The sequence below is a fragment of the Cyanistes caeruleus genome, chromosome 6, assembly GCF_971803275.1.
Source record: "Cyanistes caeruleus chromosome 6, bCyaCae1.hap1.1, whole genome shotgun sequence".
Taxonomy (NCBI): Eukaryota; Metazoa; Chordata; class Aves; order Passeriformes; family Paridae; genus Cyanistes; species Cyanistes caeruleus.
The window spans coordinates 36,274,663-36,301,119 of record NC_141706.1 but is presented as its reverse complement, the minus strand read 5'-3'; the positions used below and the strand labels follow the sequence as shown (position 1 = coordinate 36,301,119).

Genomic DNA, 26,457 nt, shown 5'->3' with positions numbered 1-26,457 from the left:
AAGTAGTAGGAGATCTCTGAATCTACAACTAGATCACTTCCATGGCAAAATTTAAATAACTTGATTATTTAAAGTCTTAACTTTGAATTGTAAAGGTTGTTTTCCACCTTTGACATAGAGAATGTTTTAGTAGTAGGTATTTGTGGGGTGCTCTAAGATTCTGGTGCTGCAGATGCATTTTAAGGAAATATAGTCAGGTTTGGCACCTAAATGAGCCTGTTCTTTACTTCTTCTCTTCCAAAACACTTTCTTTCAAATACTGGAAATTCCCCACTGGGCTGTAGCACTTTCAGGATATGCAAATTTTCATCTTCTCTTGATATTAATTAATTGCTTCAAATGCTTAGATGATGTAAAGCCACTTTGATGTTACTTAATTTATTTTTTTTTTTAATTAAACAGGACTATCTTAAACAGGTGCTGGATATTGATCTTCACGCACAGATTCACTTTGGCAGAGTTTTTATGAAACCTGGGTAAGAAATCTTTCTGCTTAGGCAGCCTAGATGGAGGCTACATTGGGCCAAATATCCTAGTGAAGTGCTTCAGTAGATTCACTTTTACAAATGTACTATAAACCACAAGATAGATATATGTGGGAAAAGCAGCAAAATCAATGTTCTTCAGATTAGTCATCATCTTTAGGGGTGAAATTAACTGGAACAGAGAGATTATTTTTTATCAGTAAGAGATATTTCTCTGATAACTGTTGCAAATTAGGTTTGGGGACTGGTGGGAAACCAGCATGGTATAAAACATTGCCACAGCCTTCAGTGTGATCACAGAGCTCACATTAACATTACCATGAATAACCAGGAAATATAAGGACATTAAATGGACAGTTTGCTTAAAGAGTATCTCATTTCACTTCAAAATTTGCATAAACTATATTCCTACAAGCAGTTCCTTGGGAGAGGTGGAATGACAGCTAATTTACAAAGCTTTGTCTAACTGGCATATTGAGCATAGTAGTTTTAAAGTAAGCAGAGTCCTTTATGTGTTTAGTTTGCCTCAGAAAACTGTTTCAGCATTGCTTTTCTACACTGTGATGCTGCTCATCAGTGAGTCTGCAAGTGTGCTCTGTAGAGAGAATGAAAATCACACATGTTGAAAACTGAGAGTTCCCTTTTCTACACAGTACAGGAACAGAAAGATGTCTGCACCTCTGCCTCTCTTCCTGTGGAGGGCATTTGGTTTGCAAGCTGGGTCAGAATGGTGCAGCTACACAAGATCAAGCACAGCTTTGCAGAATGATTCCTTCTAGCCCAGAACTGCTGTCACAGAGCAGAGCTGCAAGTGGGTGTTTGCTGTGAAAACAGACAAATACTTTTACTGTCTCTGCACACAGTCTGGTAAAGAACTGCGTGTGGGCTTAGTGCTTGTGCTGCTCCTACCACCACCTCCTTTCCACAAAAGGAATGAGTGAGCTAAAAGCTTGTTTTTTTCCCCGTGGTGGATGTAGCCCAGGCATGGAAATTGCTCACTGCTTCTGTCATACTGCTACAACTGATGTGGGGAAGTCCCAGAAGCAGAATCTGCACTACTGACAAGGGATAACTCGATTTAGAGAATTCAGAGTATTAAATTCTGGTTCTGGCTTACTCGTAAGCAAACATAATTTTTTCTTCTGGTGAGTCCTCTGTAGACCTACATCAATAAACTTTTAATAACTAGCTGGAAAAATTTCAAGAAATGGGTTTTTTCCCTAAATGTCCCTTTTCTATTTATACCACAAGAAAGGTATTTCTTACTGCTGCCAAAACATTTGCTTATCTGTTCTTACTGAGAATGTAAGCACTCTCTTTTTCATTAGCTGTAGTGCAATAGCAAATACCGTATCTTGGGTTTTATTAACTGCTTCTTAAAAGACTGTAGATTGTGCTTACTATATTGGGAAAAAATCTCTTGAGTAAGTTCCAAGAGTGAAGTCAGAATTTTTTGTATGCCTGTATTTGATGTGCTTCATGAGTGCAGGGTAGTGCCTGGGATTTAGCATCCCTCCACTTGGTCTGAAAGTTGCTGAGCTCATGTAAGGTTATCTTGTCTAGCCACACTGAGAGAAAAAAGTACTGGAAGATTCTGACAATGATGGTGTTGAAATGTCATACAAGAATTCAGAGTTTCCAGTAGATAGGAATTAACAATTAAATTTTTTGTCCATTGGTTTGTGCACTGGTTATAACAGCTGAAGGTCTGGCACATAATTCCCATCATGTTAGAGCCATTTTAAAACAGGAATGTCAAACACTAACTTCTCCTGGTAAAATAGGATATTGATGAGTCAGTATAGTTACAAAACTAGGTGATAATGATCAAAGTGCAGCAAATCTCCAGTTGTAAACTATCATCTGCTGACCAGGTGCTAGTAGTCAGCTCAACATAAAGCCAAGGAAACCAGCCTAATTATTGCTCCTATAAGGTATAATTTCTGATGTTTGAAAAGATGATATTAACATACAATTCTCTTTTCATGAATGAATCCCTTTCCTTTGCCAGCCACATTCTTGAGCTGTCACATTACCATCCTATTTGTGTAACAGTAATAGCCCTCACAGCAAGTCACCAAGGATCACTCAGCAGCTCCCAAAGTCAGAGAGAGCTCTTCATTGATAGACCAGGGAGTCACTTGGCTGCAGCTCTGCTGTGTATCTGAACTTGTTCATCTGCAGACTAGCTAGCATTTGCTGCTCAGAAATACTGCTCTCTTGCCAGTACTGCTTTAGAGACTGGAGTAAGAGAATTAGAGTCACCAATGTTGTAAAAAATTGGAAACCCTTACATGAAAAACAAACACAGCTCTGTAATTGCATCATTCCAGTATTAGTTCATTGTTAATTGGCTCCTAGCATGAAGATTTAGATTTTTGATTACTAGTTCATTTCCTTTTAGCTATTTCCTCTCCAAATCTGTGTACTTAAAACTTCAGAATTGAATATCCAGAAAAATTATTCTGCCACCACAAAGAGAAGATTATACCTCCAGTATGGAATAAGCAGCAGGTGCTGATGAACTGCTGAGAGAGAGATGCCCTGTTTTGTTTCCTTTTCCAAATGTTTTAAATAATACAATAATGTTCAGTCAAATTCTAATGCAGATATTAAATAACTTTCTTTTTCCACAGCCTGCCAACAACCTTTGCAACTCTGGATATTGACGGCGTAAGAAAAATAATCTTTGCGCTCCCAGGTAAGACATTTTGTGGATTACTTTTGTTGCTGTGCATAGATGACAGACATGAAACAGAATAGTGACACTTGACAGCATCTGTGCCTGATGTTGTCCCCTAAGGAAGGTACATGTAAGATTTTCTAGAAATTTCCAGAAGACTTACAGGGATGTGCTAAGGAGTTCTTTTTGTCCCCGTCCTCAGAATCTTTTAGTACAGGTGTTAGGATTTCTTCCATCCAACAATTTGCTTACGTTTTTCACAGGGGTGTTTTTCCCTACAGCTCCCTGCACCTTCACCATAAATATCCTGTGGGTGTGAGTCAGTGCATTCACTCTGATATGCTGAAAATTGAAAAAAAAATGAGGGAGTGCCAAGGAACATTTCATGGAATATTTTTGTTTATCACGCTCATGCTGTGGAACCAAAAGAGGGCAGCATGGCTGCACCACTGCTGACTGTGCCCTGGGAAAGCACTAGTTTAGAATAAAGATTTTCTTATGGATTTCTGTCCTTCTAAATGAGGAGGAATTTATTTTATTCTTACTGCTCTGTCTTTCCATGAATTTTGACTACACAAGGAATCCTGTTCTTGATAAGCTGGTGGTTTTCAGATGTATCTCTAGTGCTTCTACCCTCTCTTGCTTTAGTTGCTGTAGTACATTTTCTTACAGGGAAGAGATCAGTGAAGCATCCATCTGATCATAGTATTTATTTTAAAACTGTTGTCTAGGGAAGTCCAGACATGTAAGACAGTGGTGTCTGACAGGTGGTCATACACCTCTCGTGTGAATCATCAGAAAACATATAAATCAGTAGGATTCTCCTCAGAATTTGTACTAAAGCATTTTGCCACTCTGTTAGGGAGTTGAAAGTTATTTTTCTCTTGATGTCTGGGAACCATTAGTCATGACTAAAGAGCCCTGTGAGGGTAGAGCCAATAACTATGCACAGTTAACTCTGCTCCAGCCTCAGACAAATGTAGGCATAGGACAAAGGTAGTGGAAGAACAGAGGAAAATGGTGAGGCCTGAGGAACATGGGGCAATTCTGGTTGGAGCAGACACATCATCCAGAGTGTAGTTTTCAACAGGTGTGATTGCCACATGCCCCTTGCCAGACGCCACTGCAGTCTGTACTGTATGCAGCACATAGCATAGAAAGGTCTGTAGAGTCCTTTAAAATGAAATTGCTATAAAAACATAAGTTCACTTTCAGCATTCCAGAGTAAACCAAGAAGGCATCAGCCCCAATTGTTGTTTGTCCTACAGGCAATCCTGTGTCAGCTGTCGTCACCTGCAATCTCTTTGTTGTTCCTGCACTGAGGAAAATGCAGGGTATCTTGGATCCTCGGCCCACCATCATCAAAGCCAGGGTAAGAAGCTTGTCCTCTACTTAAAAATTCTCTCAAGATGCTGAAGCACAGCTGTTTATGCTCTGAAAGACTGTTGTGTTTGTGGAATCTGAGCCCTAGATTAGTTCTGGCAATGGAAGGACTTTCACACAAACAGAGGTACATTCTCAGTCTCTGGTAATGGTAATATTCAGTCCCATAATTTTTTAGAGTTAGATGGCCATCTAATGGAGCAAGATATATGGATGCAGAGGCAGCCATTTGCCAATCAGGCAGGAAGGACACTCTCCTGTTTAAAAAAGACATTTGTTTTAGGCAGAGTAATTGCGAAAATCTTAGAGTTGGATAGTTCTGTATCACCAATAGAAAATACAAACTTTAAAGCCTTTTTGTTATCTATGTAAGAAAACCACAAGACCTAAGCAATATAAATTCCTTAAACTCTTCTCACTTTTCTAATAAATCATGGATAGTGTAACTCTATTTAATATAGATTCAAGGCATGTTATTATAATTTCTTCTTCTTCTTCTGTTTTTGATTAAAATAAAGTACCAAGGAATACATCACCTTTTTCTTAGTGTTCTTGGCTATGCACTTTTCTCTTACAGTTTATCCCATGTCTCTCTTTTGCCCTTCCTCAAGCAACCAGATTTTATCTCACAGCCAAAATATTCTAAAAGAAAGAGCAATTTGCAATGACCTTCACTTTTGCATGTATTTTCCATTATGAGCCATTCCCTGTATGTCTTTTTATTTCAAAGATTGGCCATTTTCCTTTTGTCAGAGCTAGCAGGATTTTGAATGTGAATAACATTTTTATCTTTATGCAATGTAATCCAAAGAGACCAGGCTTTTTTCTAGAGAAATACTATCTGTAAACTCTCAGTAAAGGAACAGCTTTGGAATATTCCACTTCATGCACATAGACTCCTTCAGACAGTTTGATATTGTAATATCACAGTTGTATTTCCTTAAATACTGCAGTCTCTGCCTTCTTCAGCTTTTAATCTTGCACTAGACACCATCTGACCTCAAAATGCAAGTTTTTGAAAAGACTGTTTCTAAGGAAGAACAATTGAGCAGATTATTCCATTATCTTAGACAGTGCAATGTGAATGCATGACATGTTCATCCTTTCTTTTTTAATCCTACAGTTATCATGTGATGTAAAATTGGACCCACGCCCAGAATATCATCGGTGCATTCTGACTTGGCATCACCAAGAACCACTACCTTGGGCACAGAGTACAGGTGAGTGCCAGTCACACAGACTGACAGACACTCACACACAGCCTTGCCTTCCTAAAGATGTGTCTGGGAACAACCAAGAGTGTGCACATGTTTTTTTTCATAGACACTTCTTTAAGCGGACTGATTTGCTGACACACTTGTGTACGTGCATGCACTACATTAGTACAAAATTCAGTGCTGATATGGCTTGTCAGTTTAACCATTAGAACATCCTTTATTTTAATAACCTGCCTTAATACACACACACACTACACCTGTATGCTTGCGTATGTGCACACATTCCTTTTTATACACATCCACTAAGCTTACTTGCACTCAGGCGCATTTGCTTCCTTTTGCTGTTGTGCACATACTAAACAAACACGAGTTGTGGCAGAGATAGGAGCAATGCAAATAAAAGAAATGTGATTTAGCTGAACTGGGAAAGTAGCAAAGATAGCAGAGGCTCCAGATGTTCTCTTAAAGGAGACTAAGGATTTATTAGTCATGTTTGCCACCTGGGAATACTTCTGGATTCTCAGCTGCAGTTGAGGTAAGTAGTTGATTGGAATACTGGTTTAGCTGTGTACTGCTAGAAAGCTGACCATGACACTTCGGCAAGAGATTCAGGTCCTTAAACAACTAATTGTTATTTTGCTACATCTGAACTGTTCAACAAAAAGCACTATATATGAGTCTCCACACAGAAAATATTATTTCAGTTCTGGGCCCCTCAGTACAAGAAAGTCATTGAGGTGCTGGAGAATTTCCAGAGAAGGGCAGTGAACCTGGTGAAGAGTTTGGAGAGAGAGTTCTGTGAGGAGTGGCGGAGGGAGCTGGGGCTGTTTAGCCTGGAGGAAAGGAAGCTCAAGGGAGACCTTATCATTCTGTAACCACCTGGAAGGAGGCTGTAGCCAGGTGGGGGCTGGCCTCTTCTCCCAGGCAACAAGTGACAGGACAAGAGGATATGGACTCAAGCTGCACCACAGGAGGTTCAGGTTGGACATCAGGAAGAACTTCCTCTTGAAAGGGCTGAACATTGGAACAGGCTGCCAAGGGAAGTGGTAGAGTCACCATCAAACAACTGGACATGGCATTTAGTGCTATGGTTTAGTTGAAATGGTGGTATTCTGTCAAAGATTGGACTTAATGATCTTGGAGGTTTTTCCCAACCTAAATTATTCTGTTCAAAGGGAATAAAGTTAATCAAATTTATTCTAGAGCAGGATATATAAAACATTCTAGACTGTACTGATTTTTGTGCTTGTAAAATTGGAATAGGTGTACAAATTCAAAAATAAAGTAATTTTGATAGGATTAGCAATTTACTAGGTAAAGATACACAGTACAGATAATGTGGAAGGCTGGATAGGAAAGCAATCAGCAAAGAGAGTGACGGTTTTAAGAGCCAGCACAGTAGGAGGCTGAGTAAATCTCCACAGAGTTCTCTGTTTCCGTCCATCTTGGAACAGCAAGATCCCAGCTCCATGAATAAGTTAGCCACATTAACATTTTCATCATAACAGCTTTTGTTTGTTGCACCGTGTTGCAGCATCTGGAACTGAAGACTCAACTGAAACTGTTCTGCCTCTCTCCTGTAGGGAATCAGATGAGCAGTCGTCTGATGAGTATGCGCAGTGCCAATGGACTGTTGATGCTACCTCCAAAGACAGAGCAGTATGTGGAGCTTCACAAGGGGGAGGTGGTGGATGTCATGGTCATCGGAAGGCTATGATGTCACCAGCAAGAGCGAAGCTTTGATGCATGTCCACATATCATTGACTGTATCCTGTAATATGCAACGGCACAGCTAGTTTTTCCGATTTGGATAAAAGTTGATCAGTATAGTCAACATCTTGAAATATATTTCAAATGGAATTTAAATAAATACCTTTTAAAAAAAAAAAAACAAACTTTAAAACAAATCTTAACAAAGAAATTTATTCTGATTATATCAAAGCAACTTTTTCCTTTTCTTGCAATTGCTTTGTGTGTTCAATGCTAGTTCTAATAGCGGTAGCTTTTAGTAGACAGCAGTAGGTGCCTGCAGAACTTGTGTTTTTTCTCATCTTTAAGATACAACTACTTACGCTCTTAAAACAAGGCTGTCTGCTTATTTATACTAGCGTAGACAACACTTGGATTTCCCTTATTAGTATGCTTCATAACCGCTTCACAGAGAGCTTCTGCTTGTTCTTTATCTTGTATCTCGTGTTGATGTGCACAGTGCCAAAAGCAGAGTGGCTGCACTGGGAACCCAATGAAGCCCCGAGGTTTTCTCACCTCGCCGCGCATTCAGGGATGTCTCTTGTCCCGGCAGCCACCCAGCTCAGTACTCTTGGGCAGTAACTGGATACCTTTTATTTCAACAAACAAAAAAATTGCTTCCTTAAGTGCTGACAGCCTTTTTAACCAATACATTTAAAAATGTACAGAACTAAAAACTAAAAAAAATCAAAGACTGATCTTGTACAGATATTAGTGTTACCAGCATTCGTGTGGAAATTAAATGAGCAAAGAAATAAAACTAATGTTAAACAACTCTGTACCATAACATTTTCTGTAATGATATTGAAACTTAAATGAATAAAAAAAATCCTCAATCATTATTTAAAATTTCACCTGTTCAGCCTTGTTGTTTGAAACAAAAAAGTAGTGATTTAAGAGGGTATTTGGGGTGGGGGAACAGCATAGGAAGGAAGAGAAATGGGATGTCCAACGTAGGGCCTTCCCTCATGTAGTGTCATGAGTGAAGTGAAACTACAGAGTGAGCTCTCTCTTACATCTCCCAAGGGACAAGACAGAAGCAGCACTTGGAGGTGGGTGGGGTTGCAGTCAGACTAATGAAAGCTGGAGAATACTATTTTTTCCCCATCTAAATTGCACAGCATTTGCAAACAGCTCTTGTGCTGCACTGTCTGGAATTTGATAAAGTGTTCTTTTTCTTTTTTGTTTTTTTTTTTTTTGTTTTTCCCCATGAGAGACTTTTCAGCTCCTGATTGTGTATTTTGGTAGCTACACATTTCATCTGGGATTAAGACCATAGCAGTACCTTACAACACCTAGTTTCTTGGACTTCATGGGTAAAATGCTATCCCACCAACTCCATTTGTGAAGCCAGAGCATTTATCTATAGTGTTTTTTTAAGACTTAGTCAGAGAGAACACAGAAAATTTGGTTTAAATTCTGATTGCCACAGTGGACCAGATCTGTAGTTCTATGATAACTGCAGAGGGCATCCCTCAGGCTGGTTTTAAAACCAAACTGTTTGCTGTGAACTTCTCTGCATGGGCCATTGCAAAGGTTGAAGGCAGGTAAGCATACACTGTGTTTGGAGGCAGTGCAGGGATTAATTGTTCAGAGAAACCCTAACACAACTTGCTGATCATATTTTTTTGTTCTGGATACATGTCCACATTTGTGATCTCTCTATGTGGCAGCAGGGTGGTACCAAATTAAGTTCATGGATACTTGTTTTGACTGTACTAATATTTTAAACCACAGAAAGAAGAGAGAGGTTAACTCATCTCTGAGAAATAAGGGGGAACACTGCCTGTTATAAGCTAAAGGATTGTTATAATGTAGTTAAGGGTTCTTAAAGGCAGCATGTGTAATGAAAATCAGAAGTTTATAAAGGACACCAATAACATAAAGACTCACTAGTAATCAAGTTCAATAGTTGTATTAAAGGCAGAGTCTACTCCTTGAGTACATGTATTTGATACATTTGGATATCAAACTTCATATTTCCTCTGAGGAAATAGAGGTGGGAGAGTGTGAAAATGTCAAATGAGGAGTCAGAGCCCAAATCAGGCTACATTATCAAGCAAAAGCTGGGGCTGACATTTAATGATCCTTATACTCTTACCTGATAGGGAACTAAGAATAAGAAGAGTAGATGTTGAACCGCTCAAGCACAAAATTTGCCAAAAACTTTCTTTTGCCTTAGCTGGCAAATCGAAGCTAGTTTTTAGTGTCGGGGGAAAAAAAATCATTAAAATTGTCATTTTTGCTGGCACTTTCCAAACATTTTGGGTAGAGTTGTATCCTAAATAAATTCAGGAATATATTCCCAACCTAATATTCCTTCTGTGAGGGTATTTTATACGTTTCCCAAAAGTCCAGGTAAGAAACTCTTTGCTTGAATGCTTTGTATCTACAGTAGTCTCCTTGATTCTAAAGCCAGCTAGTGTTACTAGCTACATGTAAAAGGTGAAACCTAAGGACTACAGGTTAGACATGGAAGAGCATTTCTGCATGTACTCAAAAAAAGCAGAGACTCCTCTAGGAGAGTCTAGTCTTGTCTAGGGAGACAATCAAAGTCACAACTATTGATGACAAAGGGTTTTTGTGGGCAGAACAGCTGTAGCAGCTGGTGGTCATTAGAGCAGCAATCTGTAGAACAAGGTATAGCTTCCCATAGCAATATTTGGTCCATAAGTTGCAATTAAATGCCTTATCCTCATGATGAACATGATCTCTAATAACTGTAACTTCATATTCCTAGTGCCAGCTGGTCTCAAGACACAAAGCTGTTTCTTCTGTGTTTTCTTACGGGTTTTTTTGTTTGGTTGTTTGTTTTCTTTTAAACTTGGTGGTTGTTTTTTAGTAAATCTATCCCAGCCTCTACTCAGAGAGATGAGTTGTCATTTAAAGTCAGCATTGAAATGCAGGCAAATCTTGGGTAATTTGTGGGAAGAGCCTGCACATTTTGCAAATGTTACAAGCTCATGAGCTGCTGCTAGCTGCAGGTTTTCTGGAAGGGCTCAATGACTCATATTCAGCATTCAATTAAGACTTGCTCTGTGCATTTGTGCCATATTGCACACAAGCTGATAAAGTTACTGGAATATAGAGCCTTCAAAGGCGATGCACAGAGGCTCAGGCTCTCTAGTTTTAAACTGATCTGGGTCAGATGATTTGTTCCATCCCAGCACCATACAGCAATACTCACCATGCTCTGTCCCCATGCAAGGACTTCTGCATTTCCATGGACCAAATTTTAATGTTTAAGAATGCAAGCAACCAAGTAATTTTTGCTGAGTTAATTCACAAGCAAAACTGAAACCTTATTTCACACTACTGCAGATACTGTGGTATCTGAGCATACCACAGAAGACAAAGATATTAGCCTGATCTTGATAACCAGGGATTGAAAAATAAAGTTATTTCAAGAAAAGTATAAGATAAAATGAAAGGTAAGTATCTCTGTATAAAGATATGTACACATATATATTAGCACACAAAAAACTGCCCCACCAGACTAACAAGGAAGTATGCAAAATGGTTTTTTTCAGTACCTGGCATTCTCATGCAGATTTTACTGTGGCCCAAGACAATATAACACCTTATTATGTGACTGACAAGAGCCTTTCCTATTTAGGTCTGTCTGTTACAGCAAAGTAACCAGTGACTTAATCATTTTGAAATGTTGTGCTGGTTGGACCACAAAGGGGGACCCAATTTTGGGACCATGTGCAGACCAGACAGCGGGCCAAGAAGTCAACATGGACACTTTCAAACACACCTCCCTACACTGTCAATGTCTGGTAAAAGCAGAAGCTTCTGTGGGACTACTTAAGAAACTGCTGAGAAGGAAACAACATAATGCCATCCTTGGATAAATCATCCTTGCACTGTGTGGCCTGTGCACTTTTAGATTTTTTATTTTTTTTTTCTGAATTGGCCCTGTGCAAAAAGCTGGCCAATAGTTCACACCTCCAGAGAAGTATAAATGCATGGCAATGAGATAACTATCCAGCTTCCAAATACTACCCCCACACAGTGTTTGTGGCAAAAAGTCCCACATTTTCACTGTGAAGCAGCATCTCCTCTGTTTTATTCTAAATTTGCCATCTCCTACCTCTGTTTGATGCTTCTTAGATTTTTTTTTTGGAGCAAAGAGAAGTCACCCTCACTTTGCCACCCATAATTTTATAGATGGCTATCTTCTAAATTAAATGTCCTAATCTATGCAGTCTGCCCTTTGTGATCACAGACCATATCCAAGGGTCTGTAATTTGGATGATCTCTATCACAGATTCATGGAACCATCAAGGTTGGAAAGGGCCTTCAAAACCATCAAGTCCAACCACAAATGCAGCACTGTCACTGCCATCCCTAAACCACATCACCCATCCCCATTATTCCTCTTTTCACCCTCTTCAGGTTTATTATATTCTGTCAGAAACAAGGAGATCAGAACTGCATATTAAAGGCACCACCATCTCATTCATACTAATCACATCATGATGATTTATGTTTGTTCTCTATTTCCTAATAATTTTTGTTCTTCAGTACTTCTGACTGATATTTTTTTATGGATCTTAAAAATCTCATGCTTTATTGGTAATGTTCTTATTTTCTTAAAAGAGATAACCTTAAATTCTCATGCTTTATTGGTAGTATTTAACCCAGGAACAGTAATTATAATTACAGTTCAAGAAAATAATTTCCGCATATGAGTAACTTTTCTTTTATCTGTGTTAAATTTCCTTAGTTGTTTCAACTCACTTCCACTCAAATTTGAGCAATCTGTCTGCAGTTCTTGGTCCTGGAAAATGGGTATTTTCCTGGAATTTAGCTGCCTGCAGTTCAATCTGATAATGGAGACTGCGGTGATTACCTCCACTGAGGATCTGCTCTATGTCTTGTGGGAAGACCTGCTTTGGTGGCTTGACAGCTATGTTGTAATATTGGTACTTTACCTTATTATGCCTGATTTTTTTCTTGTGGTTTCTTGCCAGCTAGATTTCTTGCTGCTGCTGACAGCCTCTTCAGCTATGCTCATTTCAGGATGGTGTTGTACTGCTATGGGGAACTGCCAGATGACCAAGACCATCCTCATGTATTCATAGAGATGCTTCAGAGAAAAGAATTTGGCTTAATCTTTTCCTATAGCTTTCTTGTATTTGGATGAGGCTGCTGGAACAGGCTTGTTCATGGTGAAGGCGGAGATCAATCTCTTGGGATGTGGCTCTGCAGAGCTTTGTGGCTCGGGGCATGGGCTGCACTCAAGAGAATGAGCTCGGGGAATTGGGTAGGCGAGTGAACTGGAGCCAATGCTGATGACAACAGGTTGGTTATGGTGTACTGTGCTGCCTGCCAGGACTTTTGTGTCAGACCTAGGTAGCTATTCATCACTGAAGATATTGAATAATGACAATAAAAATGGCCTGAGAACTATTTACCTGCCAGTCTTAGGAGGGGAGAGGCACACATGCAGATGCAATGGTACTTGAGCCTATCTCACTAAAAGATGGCTGGCACGGTACATCCATGACTGACTTTCTGTAATTTACTCCCTAATGGCCAAATCCAATCAAATTGCCCAACGTGCTATGAAAAGCCAGAGAACAGAGAAGACAGGATTTAATGTGCTCTTGGCAGTCTGCGTTGCTAAGGAGTCATGCTGCAGCTTTCTCCATTAACTGGATTTTTTTCTAAGAGGTGGTGACTAGGGTTAGATTAAAACAAAAACCAAAACCAAAAAAAATCCACACACAAAAACTAACAGGGGAAAAAACCAAAACTAAAAACAAACAAAAAACAACCCCCTAACCAAAACAACAACAACAAAAGTCAGCCAAGAAAATAGGCCTTTGTTATGGGGTGGGATAAAAAGCAGACACACTAACAATCACAAAGAAGATGGTGGGTGGGCATACCCAAATAACACCCGGCCCAAGCTTCTCCCAGGCCCATCAGCAGCAGACACAGAGGAGGACACAGGTACAGGGCAGGTGGGAACCCAAGATGAGGATTTATAGGGACACTCTGGCTGAGCTCCTCCCTGGGCTGTTGCAGAAGTGCATCAGCCCCTGCTCAGGTGTAAGATCCATTGATGAGAGCTGCTGGGAGGGCTCTTACAAGCACCTTTCAGACCACGGGAGGTTTCTGCCTGGGACTGCACGATGCATTCTGCATGGGATGAAGGGGAAAGGCATTTTAGGATAGCACAAAGTTTGTGGGATGTTTAGTAGAGGAACAAAATGTGGTGAAAGAAACAGATGTAGGAGACTTGAGGAGAAACAAATGTGAGAATATAGAGGGATAAAAAGATAAAACGGGCTAGTCAAGTGCACTGTGCACCCATAGCCAGCTCCTGCAGAAATTACAAAGTATATGTGTCTGTGTGACAGAAGTGGAGTTGGAGTCTCATGGGCTAACATATCCAGATGCCAGCAGCTGGTTAGATGGGGATCGAGAGGCCAGATAGTGAACAGACTGCCTGAGCTCAGCTGCTGATGGAATACATATTGAATGTGTCTTCACATTTCCCAGTAATGGATCTCCATCCTGATCAGCTAGGGAAGGGAAAAAGGCTGAGGCCATTGGTGCTGTCTGTGCTTGTGTGGGTGCTGCATACCAAGAGCAAGACACACAACTACAAGCTTCATTTTAAATTGGTTTATTAACACTTGGGCCAGGGCCCTGAGTGTCCCAATAGGTCTTAAATGCTCTTACCAGCCTCACCTGGGATCTCCACCTCACTCCTCTGCCATGGGGATGGGAGCTACTTCAGCCCTAGCTTGGGCCCCAGCTTCTCTCTTGTTGGGGAGAGGTTATAGCTGTATCTATTGCCAGCCCTAACTCCTGTTTGGATTTCCTTGGATGTATATTACAGTCCTGTCTCCTGCTACTCCTGACTGGACTCCTGTAAGTCTCAAGATGGACCCCAGATCTGGTTCTGCAGCTTGTCTTGCCTGTGCTGCCAGCAGACCATGTTCTACCACCATTCCCTTTGGATTCTGCAGGACTGCAGGGCCATGCCTTGACTATTCAAAGCAATGCCTCTGCTGAGTTCATCCTTAGCTCCCAGCTGTTATCCTTCATGGAGCAGACCAACTCTTCTCTGGCAACCTGCACTGCATGGACAATACGTGTGTACAAATCTCTGATGTTATCATGCCCTAATGTCCTCATGTTACAGGTGAACCCAAGCTACCTGTTGCCTCTCTGCCCTGATGCAACCAAGAAACAGAACTGCTGCCAGGCCTGGTGAGAACACAAACCATGTGATGTATTATGGTGTCAGCACTGTCTGGGCTGAGTTTCTCCAAACCACCCTGCTGGACAAAACTTGCTGCCCCATGTATGTGCACTCAAGCACCACTTTTCTTCGTATCGTGACTCGAACAAACTCAGTGTGGAAAACCATGTCATCAAAACTCTGCCTGATGATGCTGCCAGCTGTGGGAGAAATCCAGGGGACTGCAGGAAGGACTAGGGCACTTATGTCCTCTCTTTCCATCAGAAAAATTCTCTGTGTAAGAAATGGGTGGACCTGAATGAAACAAGGTATGAATGGGAAGTAGAAGTCTACCACATCTAGTTTTTAAAAAGACTGTTGGCAGGACATTTCTATTCTCCTTGCCATTACATCACTTAGGTTATTAGAAATTAGATGTTTAATAAAGATTTATGAATAATAATTATTTATTAGGTTTGCATGGATTATTTTCCCTCATAATGGATTATTGATTCCCTCATAATTCATTTTGTTACTTGTTCTCCAGCTTTTGTGTTAAAGTCAGCTTGATCAGTAGCTGGAGTATTTAGGCTTCAGAACATTGCCTAAGTCCTGTCCACTTCTCGATGTCTGACAAAAACACATGCAATCAAAGAGTGCAAAGATAGAAGTCAGCATCTGGCACTGAGACCAGCCCAAGCATTTCTACTGTTATTTGCAAACTATATATATTTGTCAGTATACTCATGTAAAAAAAGCATCAAAAATACATTGTCTTAACAGTGCCAAAAATATATGATTAATTATAAACAAAAAGAATACACCGAAGTATAGAACAGCATGTGCAAAATAGTGTTTGTACATCCACAGGCCTTTTTTCCTTAAATAAACAGTAAAAGAGAAGCTGAGAGTTGTTAGAAAGCCTTACAAAGTTCCCTTTTGCACTTAAAATTGTGTGTTCTTAAAAATGTGTGTTTTGTGGGGAGAGGTCTTTCATAGTATAATAAAGCCTATCAGGAAGGATTATGCTTGTTTCTTTTCATTAGCATCAGTGGTGTTTTTATTAATAGATAAAAATAGCCTTTTTATCTGTATTACCTTTAATTTGTAAATTATTTTTATGGAGAGGCAAAATAAACAGCAAGCTTGATTCTAAGAACATCAATTCAGGTCAGATGCCCATTATGTATGACATTCAGAGACTTCTTAGCCAAAGACAGTATGTTCTTTTTATCTCTACTCCCATCTTCAAAAGCAAATTTGTCCAGGTAAAAAGTCATTCAAATGAAAGCATTTAGCATGCTGAAGATAAAATTACTTGCAATTATTACAGTTTTTATTTTTCTCCCTCAGTTCAACAAGCACTCCTCATTTATTTATTCTCACTACTATTGTTCTTTGTTTACTACACACGTACAGATATATTTCCCTTCTCCTATAGACTCGCTCTGCTCACATTTTAAAGGCAATAGTTCAGAAACCCAGCAACAGCACTGCTGCAGATTAGAGAAGGACAAAGATTTATGTTTTCATTTTCCTTTGTGAGGCCCTACTCCTTCCTCTAGGAGCAGCTAGAATTGTTGTAGATGAAAAAAATATGATTCTGTGCTACCCTCATTAAGGTCATTAGCCACCAATGGCAGTTCAACCAAGTCAAAATCAAAGCCAGCCTTTCCTGGGCAATCTCTCACCACTAGCAGATTCTCCTACCCCTGCAGGCAATATAACTATACCCTCCCTGCCTGTCACCCAGCACTGGCCAAAGCCCTGCAGGACTCTGCCAACAGCCCACACCCCTACAATTCTGTATTCACAGTGTGTCTAAAATATGTGAATTCTATTTACATGCTCTGTCTCAACAGTGTTTTTCACAGGATTTCACTACCTCCCTTTGTGATAATTATGACATCCTTTGGTCTTACCTTGATTAATTAAATCTTGCATTGTTGATACACATGCAGAATGTTAATGAACAATGAGTCTAATTTTTCAGGGTACTTTATGATTTATCCCTGCTTTATTTATCAGACCTCATTTACTACAAAGAAGGTAGTTGCCCAATCAACACAAGAAAATAGCTCCACTGCTGATTCATTTACACTAAAATAAAATTTTCAAGTAGCCCTTGATCTTTTTAACATACTGTGTCTCACATTTTAGAGGAGATTCTACTAGGCATCCACAAATTTAATGCACAGTCCTCCTTCAAATTCTTTCTTAGGACACATTTTCTCTGATGCCTGTCAAAACCAAGCCCTGACAATGGTATGTAACAATGGTACATATGATTTCATTAACAACTTAATCATGCAATTATACCTATCAACTTATCCTTATCTTCTTGTATTTTCTCATTTTTCTGTAATTTCATGTCTTACACATCATTTACCTGGGATATTTTTCCAGTCTGTTTTAGAACAGCACTTAGCAGGATCCTGGTTCATAACCAAGTCCCATTAACATCAGAGTAATGCTACAAAGACAGTGAATCATCAGAACAGTGTCTCTTCCATCATGTTTACATTAGGAGTAATCAATGATAATAGTACTCAAGAGGTTTCTGACCACAGCAATCAGCTATACAATGTTTTGAACTACACACAGAGTGATTTCCAATCATCCTTTATTCTTATTCAACTTCCTTCCCTTCTTTTCATTTATACATATTCCTGCTTCATTATTCCACATTCTCCTCGCTCCTCACCAACCCAGCAGATAAGCTCTAGGGCCACTGAGCTAAAACACTATGAAATCTGTTGGTAGTGTATTCTCTGATAGATCTTATGGCAAATGTCAGCATTGATGGAGCTTTTACTTTTTTGTTCAGGTTAATCAAAAAGCAGAACCACAACCAACCCAACGGTGTGATAGCTGATCTCTGTGCTGTCAAACCCTGTTCCCCAGTGCCCAACATGATGCTGACAATATGCCCATGTTTCCACAGGAAAGTATGACAAACTTCTGGAAACTCCCATGGCAGCCATCCCACATGAAATATGGGATACCAGGTAAGTTAGCACCAAGAAGTGTTCAGTATTTCTTCTTAGAAGATTGAATAAGAAATATGAATGTATTTTCCATTTCCATATACTGTTTTTCTTCTTTTAAGGGTGATTTTATTAACAGACCTTGTGACTCTGAGATAAAAGCCAGCTTCTCTGGGTCTCTACAGAGCTCATATTTGCACTGGCTCTGTCTCAGCATTAAGCAAAAAGTTAGGAGAAACAAATTTAAAACACAACTTTTGGCTCCACTCCAGTAATCATTTCAGGCCAATGCTACCCACATTCACATAGATAGAAAATTACTACTATTACTTAATAAACCTTTTTCTAAATATTTCAGAAGCTGAAATCCGGTAGCAAGATTGGGAATATAGGACTGTCAGGAAATAAGACAGTAGCATAAAGGCATTGTAGAGACAAGGATGCAGAGAATGTGAGAAAGTAAGGGAGTTATAAAATTTCTTAGCTAATATTTTCCCGCTTCAACTATACCTACCATTCTTCTGTTGTCAAAGACTAGATCCTTTACCAGCTTCTGGACATAAGCTGACCTGACAGGACTGCTAGCTCCTGTGTGTACAGCCATTGTCACTAGTGATTCCATATAATAAAGTCAAGATCCAAGACCAGAATCCCTATTTTTCTTTACAGAATAGATGTCTTATTTTTTCCAGTCATACTTCCAGCTGAGCTTCAATAGCTTGAAATGTTGGCTGTTGCTCACTATTGACTTTTCTACTTTAATGATCTTCCCTCACACACTTCTCCATTTTGCTAAGTCATAAAAGTTTGAATGAGTTCTTGTCCAGTCGGCCTCCCTTTTTGTGCACATGCTATTACTGTGTTGTCCTCCTTATAGGTGGGGTTCAGGTTTGGATTTTCTTTTGTATTATTACATCCTTTCCATTCACTTCATGTTTAGACAGAAATCTTTCAGCACATGGGAGACTTACAGGTATCCCTACCTCAGCTACTTGAAAGAAGACAGAAAGATTTTAGTAGTGTCAAAATCTGGATGGGCAGAGAACAAAGATCTCAGTTTCCAAATACGAGCAAAAGCACAGAAAACATGCAAACTAGGTATGTATGTTAGGAAAATTAATCTAATATATTTAGTTTCTGCTGCTGACTTTGAAAAGTAAAATGTGTCATATTTTGTGTTCAGAAAACATGTTATTGCAAAACATTTGCAGGTTTACTGTAGATACAGGTTGTAGTTTCCAGACTTTGGTTTCTCAGATAAACGTTCAGGGCTTTTGAAAGACCATTTCAGCAATAACCCTTTGAGTTCACAAAGATGGGCAATCAAGCAAAAGTGCATGAATATTCAGTGACAGAAGTGCAAATGGTCTCCTTGAGTGCTGAAGGATCTGCACACAGATAGCTTCCATTTAGACTCCCAGTATGTGAAGGAATTAGTGTGAGGCAGGCTCAATGTTTCCTTTCTGCCCAAAACCAGCAGTATGTCCTGGCACCAGAAATCTGTCTTTTCTGTACCTCCTGCACTGCCATATGCACCCTGGCTTGTGCAGAAAAGGAGCAGATTTTTTGTCAGTGGTGTTGCACAAACTAGGCAAGCAAAAGTTAGATGGCAGAAGGAAATGAAAACTCTCTCTTACATGAGCATCTGCACAGCAGCAAAGAACAAGCACATTGGTATGTGCTATGTTCAGATTTGCCATATAAATAAGTGCAGTCCATAACATTCAAGTATCTCAAGTGTGCCTGCACCTGAAAACAAGGCTTACTACATCATTTACCAATACATGTTTCTACTGCAGACAGAAAAGAGATTAAAATAGCACCTGTTTCATATTGATCATAATGACACTACTAGGGTAAGGCTTATTCCTGAGTTTGTTGGCAATGGCATAATCCTTTGTTCTGCTTTTTTTAGGTCAAATACAATGAAGAAAAAAAGTGGAAAAAATTAAACTTCAGGTATGACAGTTTTTCTGATATTTACTCACTTCCCTGTTGCTATTCCTGATTTAATAATAGATAAGAGAAGCTAAAACTTCAGTCTCTTTAGAACAAATTTTCCTGTGTCCTCATTGCCAATAGATCAGCACTTGTTTGGCCACGTTCATACTTCACAGGTGTTCTGCAGAGGTTAACAATGAGGTCTGCTGTGAGTTGAGTAGGTGAGATAGTTTGTAGAAGTGACTGAAGGAGATTAGCAGGGGAGAGACTGGGGGAAGGGCGGAGTTTGGAATACAGAGCAAAAATTCAAGTAAACTTCCCCAAAAGGGAGTTCAACTCCCGCTGGTCAATCTTTATTCCTTTGTGATTCTTGGTCCATGTTAATCTTATCTGTCCTATTTGCTCTTTTGACTCCTTGTGCTTCTTTTTGTCTTTCATTTTCTACTTTATTGTGCTGTTTTCTGATGTTTACTGCGTTCCTTTTCAGGAAATCAAAAGAGTGGCAGCAAGTCAGGCAGACTGCTTTAAGTAATAACCCAGATGAAAGTTTCTAGTAAGAAAATAAAAGAATATAGCAGAGCATCCTGGATATCAGATGCAGTTGAAACAAAGAAAAAAATGTACACATGGGCAAAAAAATTCCACTGCAGACTTCAATTCCATTCATAACCTCTTAATATAGAACAATTAAATATTCCTGAAATACAAACTGTGTATTCCTCTGTATTAGTTCACAACAAGCACAAGCATCAATAAATTTGGTTCTTTTGCAGTTGAATCTACATTTGTTTAGTAACTGAAACCAGTATTTAGGGAGAGGACTTGTAGATTGCAGCAGAAGACAAAGAAACAGGCACTTGAATTAACCTGTATCTTACACTTTCATTCTTCTCATTCAACCAACTTTCAGAAAAAAGTTGCAGGGGGACAAATGATAGAGAGAAATATCATATAGTGAGCACAAAATCCTAGTAACACAGGTTCTGTTTCTGCCACTGAACTTCTATAAATATAGGCAAATCAGTCCTCCTTTTCTTCCTCAGCTTCTTCATTTGCAGACTGAGGATAGACAGACGTCTCTTGAAAATCCAACACGCTAATGAGAACCATTATATCAGGATTTGATATTGTTGTTACTCTTACTATTATCTAGATGCTACAAACATTGCTATCGTACTGGATTTTTTTTGTAGAATGAAGAATGAAGAATTTTTTTGACAGAACCTACTTGCTGCATTGTGGATCATTTAGCATCTGAGCACACTAAATTGCTGCAACCCTTGCTACCTGTCATTGGGACACCTCTGTGTAGCTCACAGCATGAGCAGTATTCTCCTGTAGTTTTGAAGCAAAAATTCTGCACAAGCAGAGCAAAGCACAGGAGATGGGAGACTCACAATGCTTTCCTCCAAATGAGCACAGAGGGCATACATAATTCACAATATCTGAAGAGACAAATACCAATATAATGTTCCTTGAGAATATAAATTAACTTAATACTCTTTGAGGGCAGCTCACATGTAATCAGATTCTAGTCCAGAATGCTGTAAGAAACTAGTGGCAAATTCAAATTCTAGATAGCACCCATACTGTGAAGGAGAGTGACATAACATTCAGTATAACTGGAAATGCCAACATTATTTTCCATGGGGGGAAAAAAAATAAATTATAGATTTTGTTTCTCAACAGAGCAATGTAGCACTTACTGACATGGTGGTCCCAAAGAAAATGATTGTAATAGCATATTTTCTGCTCGAGGTACTTATGCTCAAGTAAGTACTTGGATGATTACAAAATTTATGAAGGGCTGCTGTATGCTACAAGAACAAATTCAAAACGCTACAAAAATACAGGTCAGTAACAGTATTTTCATACTCCTGAATGCACAGACTGGGTGCAGATGCTTACTATCAGTCTTTACACTAAACTTACACATTAGAAAGTGAAGGAGATGAAAATTGTACAATGTTGGTAAATTCATTATATGGATTCAGAATATTATTATATGAAGCGGTTTATATTAAGCAGAAATTATCATTTTGCTAACACAGAGGTAATAGCTATGAATGATTTCATGCCAAGATATGCTGCATATACTAACTAATAGAATGCAATAAATTTAAGATTTATTTAGGAATACCTCCCTCATAAGCTAAACACCTTGTCTGGAGAATCATTGCATACTAATTTATTTGCATTCAAACAACCTGTCTGGATGCAAACAACAAGGCCATCAGAAATAACCTTATCCTAAGGAAAAAGTTTAAATCCATCAAAATATAGGGATCAGATGCCAAGCAAAGAGTGATTGTTCTCATGAGAAATTACATTAATGAGATAAACTCTTTCAAATTCTGAGAGCTGAATTGTTGTTAAGCAAATGTATTTGCTCCCAGTTACAAGCTTGTCATAATCATAGATAAGCTGAGGAACCAGGACTGAAGAATTAACTAAATACTTCCACAAGTACTTATTTTCTGCTGTGGCAAATGAGACAAAGGTGACCACAAAGCTCATAGCATTTGTTCTGAAGTCATTAATTTGGCAAAGCAAAACCAGAATATCTACTTTTGAGCATTGTGTTTCTCCTGACTGACTGAACAGGTAGATAGAGTCCTTTAACAGCAGAAACCAGGATCACTGAGAATATCCTGTGCTGACTGAAACTGTCAATCTGACAGACCCTGAAGAGGCAGGGTGTGGCAAAGGACTGCTGCCCCATGCAAATGGAGCTACTATTCAGCCTCAGTTAACTGGAATCCCATCTAAAATGCTCTCAGGCAACACTGCAAAGAATAAACAACGTCAGAGTATTGTGTTTCCCGGACTACAACAGTGGGAAGAAGGACGAATTGCCTGCATTGCAAATGCAGTAAAAAATACCTCTTAATTGCTGTGCCTGGAGCAAAGAAAAATAACTCAGCATGGATGCTTGCTGGGTTACATACCAAAACAGTCTTATACCGAGCTGATTCAGTAGACTGGTATGCGGTGCTGGCTCACCAAGCCAATACAGCCTATCAGCTCCTGTGAAAGAAAAATTACTGCTGGGAGAATGACAGTCATTGAAGGTCCTGCAAGCAGCAGAGCTACCAAGCATAATGGTTTTGACTACGCTCTTTAGGAAATATTGCAAAATAGAGCAATATTCATGCAGTATATTCCAAAGCAATTTTTTGCAACTTTCTGGCAAGATGCAGATTCATGGGAATGGTATGGAATTGGCACTGCAGTTTATAGATTTATCCAAGGGTAATGAAGATCATCCATACAGCTCCACACAGCTATGTGGAAATGAGTCAAAGTTAGTGTCAAAACAACTTTTTCCTTCCTTAAAGATGATTGTATAGTTGCTAGTGCTTTCTTAAAGGTATTAAGTAGAACAGCTTTGCTTATGGTATACGACACATATGCTGTAACATGTGACAAGCATATCATGGTGCTATCCTCCATAATTCAGTATCACAGATCTAGCTGCTATGCCTCCATTGCTTGAGGTGGTAAACAAAATTTATTGGCATCTCATAAGGAAGACATTATATTGGGATCAGTATGGCCTTCTACAAAGGGACTGGATGCCATACCTGAATTTCCTCTGTGCCGTGAACTTCAGCTTTATAGCATGTGATGAAATGACATAAGAAGGATTTCTCTGAGCATGGTTCTCAAAGAAAAAATAAAAGAAAAAGTTGGTCTCAGTTTCAGAATATTTGAAATAAAACTTACAGAATTAGGGATCCAAATAAAGCAGATTTTGGGCAACAATTCAAATGCTGGGGAACAACAGACATGCTGGCTGGCAGTTAATGTTTAAAATCTGGCAGATGTTGTTCAAAATCTGCTGAAAGAAAGCTGGAAAAACAGATGAATATTCAAGCAAAGGTTTTAAAAAGAACAATTTTGAAAGTGATTCTGCCTCATGCCATATTCAGACATCCATGTTGTTAAAGGTACAGCACAGATTAGCCACAAATCTTCTTGTGTCAGTAATTAAGGGAGGGGAGAGTTATCACAGTGGGATGCACAAACTGAAAGGCTATACTAAAAAAGACTCATAAAGTATAGCATTCAAGATTATTTCAGTGAAAACTTAGAAGGGAACAAGGAGAATTATGATGTATATTTTACAGTATCTTACAGCTGTCTTACTGTACATCTAGTTTGCATTCAAGAGAAAGATTTACTGCATATCAGGTTTATAGAATGTGTGAACTGTAGTGTCACACTTTTGGGTGATAAATATATAGAACTCAAGCCTTACACTGCAGCATGATCAGATAGGAAGGTCTTGTCTTTAACATAATTATTACTACTATGCTGCCTTTCAGGAAAGAATCTAAAATCCACAAATGTCTTATTTCAATAGGATTTACCACCCAAGTATTTTCCTTAGGTGGTATCAACTGTTGAAACTTTTGTTGGTTCTTTTTGTTGGTTCTGCCCCTATTTTCTCACAGATCCCTGAGCTATCTCATAGGTTGTTATTTCTTCACGAATAGAGGAAAGACAAGAATCAGCAAAAAGATACAAAGAGACAGATAATCACTAATTTGAATACACCTTAGTAGGGCAAAACAGTAGAAGGACAATTTTTATTACCTGTTATTTTTTTTCTGGATTAAAAAGAGTGCCCCAAACCGTTACACTAACAACCTCACTTCCAGCTTTTATTTGGGGCACCCATCTTCCAGGAACCATTCCTATTTCTGGGCTTAAAACCCCCCACTGAGAGATGAGTAGTACTCCCAGACTTAAGGCGTCTCTTCTGGAGATTAACCTTTTTCTGCAGCTGAACTTCTGCTGGGTTTATGACCCTACTCATAACTATTATGACCTTACTTGGAGTTGTACAATTTTTTATCTGAAGGGTTATAAGGAGTGGCAGAGGACACTAGAAACAAGAGAGTAAGATGTTTTGGCTACCCAAATGAAAGTGAATGTTGAATGAAGTTATTGAATAGGAAATAAGCAAAAGTTCTAGATGCTAACAAGGAGAAAAACATAAATGCATTTGAATCCTTGGTATTTGTTGTCCTGAACAATGAAAAATGTTGAAATTAAACTGGATTCCTGTATTAATGTCAAAATTCGGGGTTTCTGTTGCTGGATTATAGAGACCAAGAATTCTTTTTTATTTTATTTTATTTTTCTGTGCTTAATGCAGAATTTGTCTTATGGATTTTTGTGTTTTGCACTGTTCTTCAAAACATTAGATACTAAACACTACTAGACCTACATGTGGACTAGTGCTGCTGTTAAATTCTTTCAGATGGCTGGGGCATGTGCCTACTTAAAACAATCATCAGATTTGTAGTAAGGAGATATCAGATTGCTGTAAATCAGACTGGAAAGTTCACTGAGAGATGCTGTCATTTCCCCAGCAACACAGGGAGAATATATAGGCGAAGTCTGAGCAGGCAGGAGCTCACTTTCATTCATATTCAGTTACAGGTGACATTTAAATGTGATTATCCAAGATATAAGCTATCAATATCTGAAGGCCAAGGGAAAAATCCCTGTCAAGTTCTCAGAGACAGGAGGAAAAAAGTCTATTTCAATAGATGTCAGACATGAAAGCAGAGAGATAAAAAGAAGAGTACACAATTTCTCAAAGCTGTGCAAGAATAAAAGATCAAAAGGAAAAGAGTAATCATGATAATAAAAGAACTAACCAAACAAACAAACAGCAGAAAGGTCAAGAAAGAGAATGGAATACAGAGTCTGACATCAGGCAAACAAGAATGCTTTAGGGATTGCATGAAAAATATTTTGGCAAATAAAGAGGGATGACACCAGCTTGGAAGGGATCCAAGATGGAGTTAGAAGAGAAAGTACATCTGCTGTAGAATTGATGCTTGGTGAGTTTAGAGATAAAGAGTTTAGAGATAAAGGGGAGGAGAGTTATGGGGCAGACAGATGGGGATTACTTCTCCAACCCACTGACATAAGCACTGTGGCCAGTGCGGCTCTTCTGACAGCATTGCTTTTTTGCACCTGGCTGTAGAACTGTTCATAGACTGTAAAGCATAAATTTAGCTAAAAATGACATAAAAAGGAATTTTTACCTGATCCTTTGGTGATTTTTCATTTCCCCTCCAGAGGGCAATGGTTTCAAAGAAAACATTTTGTTCTATATTAGGCTGGTTCCTCAGCTTGAGTCAGAATTTAGTTTGACTCTTTCCTATTGATTGCAATCAGACAGACTGATCACAATTATATCTACACCCTGCTGGCAAACAGTGACACTAATTCATGTCAAATTCAATTCATCAAAGATGAACATTTTCTTTGTTAGAAAAATATTTGTGGAATGAATGCACCAATCTTAAAAAGAAAGATCTATAATAAATAAAGTTGCCTAAATATATTGGTTCTGCAGCTGCAAGCATGCTTTAATGTTTCCATAACCCCAGATAGTAAAAACATAGAAAAAATGTTGTCTAAAATTACAATGTTCAAAGATCTAAGCTCACAAAAGGTATCACTTGGGTATTTCTCTTCAGTTCCTTTCTACTTAAAGATAATAAGTGAAAATTTTGAACAGGAGATGGAACAGAAAGCTTTATACTACTTTGGTAAGTAATTTTCTCATTTCCTTTAAAAGCTGTCTTTGTAGATCCTCATATGAAAGATTAATCAGCTAAGAAATAACAAAGGAAGATTAAAAGCTTTGATCTTCCCAATCATCATACCATTGTCATCCCTCATCTTCCCATACACCCTCTTTCTCTGTATCTTTTCTTTTTAATTTGAAGATTTTGTTAAATTCAAGCTAAAATGTTTATTTTTTCAGAGTAATTTTTGTGTT

General features: G+C 38.8%; 1 protein-coding gene and 1 long non-coding RNA gene across 32 annotated transcripts in view; both read left to right on the top strand.

Annotated features, from left to right (window-relative positions):
- The window catches only part of GPHN (gephyrin), a 277,246-nt gene extending 268,880 nt beyond the window's left edge, over nucleotides 1–8,366 (top strand). For all 31 annotated transcript variants that reach the window (XM_086892689.1, XM_086892677.1, XM_086892679.1 and 28 more), the window contains 5 exons: nucleotides 403–476; nucleotides 3,122–3,186; nucleotides 4,437–4,540; nucleotides 5,675–5,771; nucleotides 7,352–8,366. In XM_086892689.1, coding sequence (XP_086748815.1) covers nucleotides 403–476; nucleotides 3,122–3,186; nucleotides 4,437–4,540; nucleotides 5,675–5,771; nucleotides 7,352–7,485 — 474 coding nt within the window. In that variant the 3' untranslated portion in view covers nucleotides 7,486–8,366. The remainder of the gene's footprint in view (nucleotides 1–402; nucleotides 477–3,121; nucleotides 3,187–4,436; nucleotides 4,541–5,674; nucleotides 5,772–7,351) is intronic.
- A 5,886-nt stretch (nucleotides 8,367–14,252) lies between these two features.
- Nucleotides 14,253–15,744, top strand: LOC147652601 (uncharacterized). The gene is made up of 2 exons (XR_015287903.1): nucleotides 14,253–14,408; nucleotides 14,683–15,744. It is a non-coding gene; the product is annotated as an uncharacterized LOC147652601 (long non-coding RNA).
- The last annotated feature ends 10,713 nt before the right edge of the window (nucleotides 15,745–26,457 follow it).